The sequence below is a fragment of the Echinococcus granulosus genome (genome assembly GCF_000524195.1).
Source record: "Echinococcus granulosus chromosome Unknown EG_S00251, whole genome shotgun sequence".
NCBI lineage: Eukaryota > Metazoa > Platyhelminthes > Cestoda > Cyclophyllidea > Taeniidae > Echinococcus > Echinococcus granulosus.
In genome coordinates, this window is record NW_020170631.1 from 1 (window position 1) to 3,275 (window position 3,275).

The 3,275-nt window shown below is 41.3% G+C and overlaps 1 protein-coding gene across 1 annotated transcript; it reads left to right on the forward strand. All coding sequences in view use genetic code 11, as the record gives it.

Annotated features, from left to right (window-relative positions):
- Positions 1-230: 230 nt before the first annotated feature.
- Positions 231-3,131, forward strand: EGR_10680 (hypothetical protein; the record flags this gene model as incomplete). Its single annotated transcript, XM_024499929.1, has 8 exons — positions 231-303; positions 523-621; positions 882-1,030; positions 1,205-1,308; positions 1,375-1,520; positions 1,609-1,749; positions 1,916-1,945; positions 3,049-3,131. 8 exons carry the CDS (start codon positions 231-233, stop codon positions 3,129-3,131), a joined length of 825 nt encoding a protein of 274 aa, XP_024345654.1.
- Positions 3,132-3,275: the final 144 nt, after the last annotated feature.

Below are 3,275 nucleotides of genomic sequence, written 5' to 3' on the forward strand. Positions count from 1 at the left end.
TGTATTCATTCATCCGTTTTATGTTATTTTCTTACTGAATATGCCACTGCACGCTATAGTCCAATGCACACATTAATGATAAGTTTGACCTGAAGAAAGAGGCATTATTTTCACACATCACATCTGATGTAGTTGTTTTTGTTCTCATAACTTGGGTAGGCATTTGTATAAACACACTAAGCAAAGTTTGAAAATATATTTACTTTCGAAACAGGAGCGGAACCAGTGCCATGGGGTTCTCGGATTGTTGGAACACCAGCAGGAAAATCACCAACTATGTATTTACGTCTTCCCAAGGAGGCCGTATGCATGACACCTTTGCATAAATAGAGCCTTTTTTAACATTTTGATAAACACTTTCATGTGCGCTGCTTCAGCACATAATTTTGCATCATATATGACACCCTTTCAGATTGGAGTGTTTAATGAGTGGCAAAGAAATATACTATCGTCCTCTTGATTGACTAAAATGCCCATGCACTAAAGGCTACAGATAACGTTATACTTTATTTTAGTTGATAGTGGTGTTGAGAAATGGCAGCCAATCTCTAATCGAAATTAAAAATGGCACGTGTTATCGTAATAATCAAGACTGGGGCTCTCCCTGCCAAATGGATGAAGGTAAGCAGAACATTGATGAAGCTCCCCTCTTCCACACACCGCTTCCATCATTCAATCATTTGTGTATTACAATAGGTGAACCCTCTTGTGTGATTAGCTAAGGGCATCAACTCTTTATTCGGTACCTCAACAACGTGAATCACTGCACGTCGATTCGGTGTAAAAGCAGTAGTAGAGACTGCACAATATTCGTGTGCCTATGCAAAGGCTAAGAAACCCGATCGTTCGTAACTATATGGGAACATTGCATGTGATTTTAGGAAGTGCCAACATCACTCTGAATGACGTATCCCAACAGGAGGCATTACTAATATGGGATGGATCTTCATTCACTTCTACAGTATTCTTCGTGCCAAATTGTACTTTTCAGACACCACAGCAAGGTGAGTTGATAGACCTGGAGAAGTGTGTGCGAACCTCTGCAAGATAAACGCTTGTTTGAAGAGTGCAAATTTACAGCCACTTTCCTTGGCAAGCAGCATTTCCATTAATATTTGGTGTCTCTGTGGTGCTTGACTCCTTCAATCACTTAACGGTTGGAAGTGAATTTGGAAAGTGTAATCACGAAGTGTTTTGCCTACAGGTACAGTCAATTTACAGACGTCGTTTCCACTTTCTCGATTTGGGAAAGGGCGATCGTATATCGAAGTCGCATTTGCTGCTCAAGGTGCAAACAACCAAACTGGGGTACGTGAAGCTTTCTCAGACTTGATGGTAGCACAGTGCTCTTTATTTCTCACAATGTTCGCGTAGCTCCCTTCTTCTCTTGCCCATGATTTCGTGGTCGCAATTCTCTCCCTTCTTCCTCATTACAACGCAGGCTTCAATTGAAGTGAACGGCCGAGTTGCGTGTAGATGGACAGGGACTACTCTCGTTGCACATGACTCACCTTTCTGCCGTGAGTTTGCTGCGCTTCCAGTCAAGTCATTTGCCGTGCTCATGAATGCAACTGATGTGCCAATTGCACTCTCTTTCACTCATTTAAGGTAACATGACGAATGACACAGGATCAGATCTGAGAACATTTGTCCTGAACATTACTCGAAATGACGCTACTAATTATACCACAATTGAATGGTCCGCCTTGACTACAGTATTAGTAGTTAATATTGACTGGACGCAAGAGGGTGAGTGGACATCCCCACTGACTGACGGCACTACCATCTTTCATTGCAATGAATATCTTGGCTAATACCACCCCACGATGAGACAATCCACAAGAGATTAACTGTACAGTGGACTTGAGTAACACACGTTTCTATCGAAGTAACCGAAAATATTGCATTGCTTTAGGTGAATCGCCAGAAATAGCGGAATGCAGCAGTGAGTTCAAGCACATAGCTATTCTACAGCAGACCAAATGTCACACAGCACCACGTGCTCTAATATGAGGTTCTACTCCTACTTATGTGAATAACATTAGAGTGCTGTGACTGCAATATGTCCTAGTTACTATGAATATATGACAATAATTTACTCGACGTAACTTTCAGGATATCGGGGTGAAACGAGTGAGTGAATTGAAATGCATTATCATCGCATTTGCATGCAGAGGTAGTGAAAATGTTTGCGGTTCCGGAAGTCACCTTTTGCATCCTATTGTGCCGTATTCTTGAATACTTAAATTTGTGCTGCATGTATGCTGTGTTCAAGCCTACATTGAGTCCTCATCCCTCTCTGTCCAATACACATTGTCCCTGTTCCCACCCAAGGCATGTAACTTAGAACGCAGTCTACAAATCCACCTATTGCATTTAACGTACATACAGAGTAAATGAACTATCATAATATGAATTCCGGCACACTCCGCTTTGCTTTTGAAACCGCCAACAATATGTAGCATAGGTGTATGAGAAGAATAAGGGAATGAGTGGCACGTCTATTGAAATTCAAAGCAATAGCACTGCACAAATCCTGGCACGATGAAGGGACAGCAGCATCGTCTTCTTCCCTATTACATAGTCAACTTTATTATTTTGCTAGCACTGCGATTGACAGTTTTGGTAGTGCCTTTCGTCAGACCTCCTCGCACCAGCATTCACACAAGTATTTGCGTTTGCTTTATAAAATATTCGCATCGCATCGACGGTAGGTAACAAAAGGAGCAGTTTTAATGTGAGACCAACTTAATAAACACTTGGACTGTTAGGCTGCTAAAACTGCGCCAATCTGAAACATGACTACTCCCTGTGTGAATTCGGCAAGTGCACATTAGGTATCCAGGCATTTCATGAAATGCAGTTATCTTCTATCTGGACTTATTCTCATTTTGATACTTTGTGCAGCCACAACCTCTGCCGGTGAGTTGGCAAAGCTACCATTTGCATCACTTTCTCCACCTCGACACATTTAGTTAAACCGTCAAATTAAGTTTGCCTATTATGATGCAATACATTTTCAATTTCTTTGGTGCTTCCACCTCCCAGAACCTGGAGTGACGTCCACTTCCACGAGTGAGTTAAAGCACTACAATATACTCACTATGCCCAAAGCTATGGAAACTGTGTAACTGCTGTGAATGTTGTACATAAAAATACTTTCTCTTCATTTTAATTTGGATAGTACACATTAGGCAGCCAAGCATTACATGAATATGCCATTGCATTCATTCTACCATTATTCTTATTTTGATAATTTTACGTAGCCACGACCT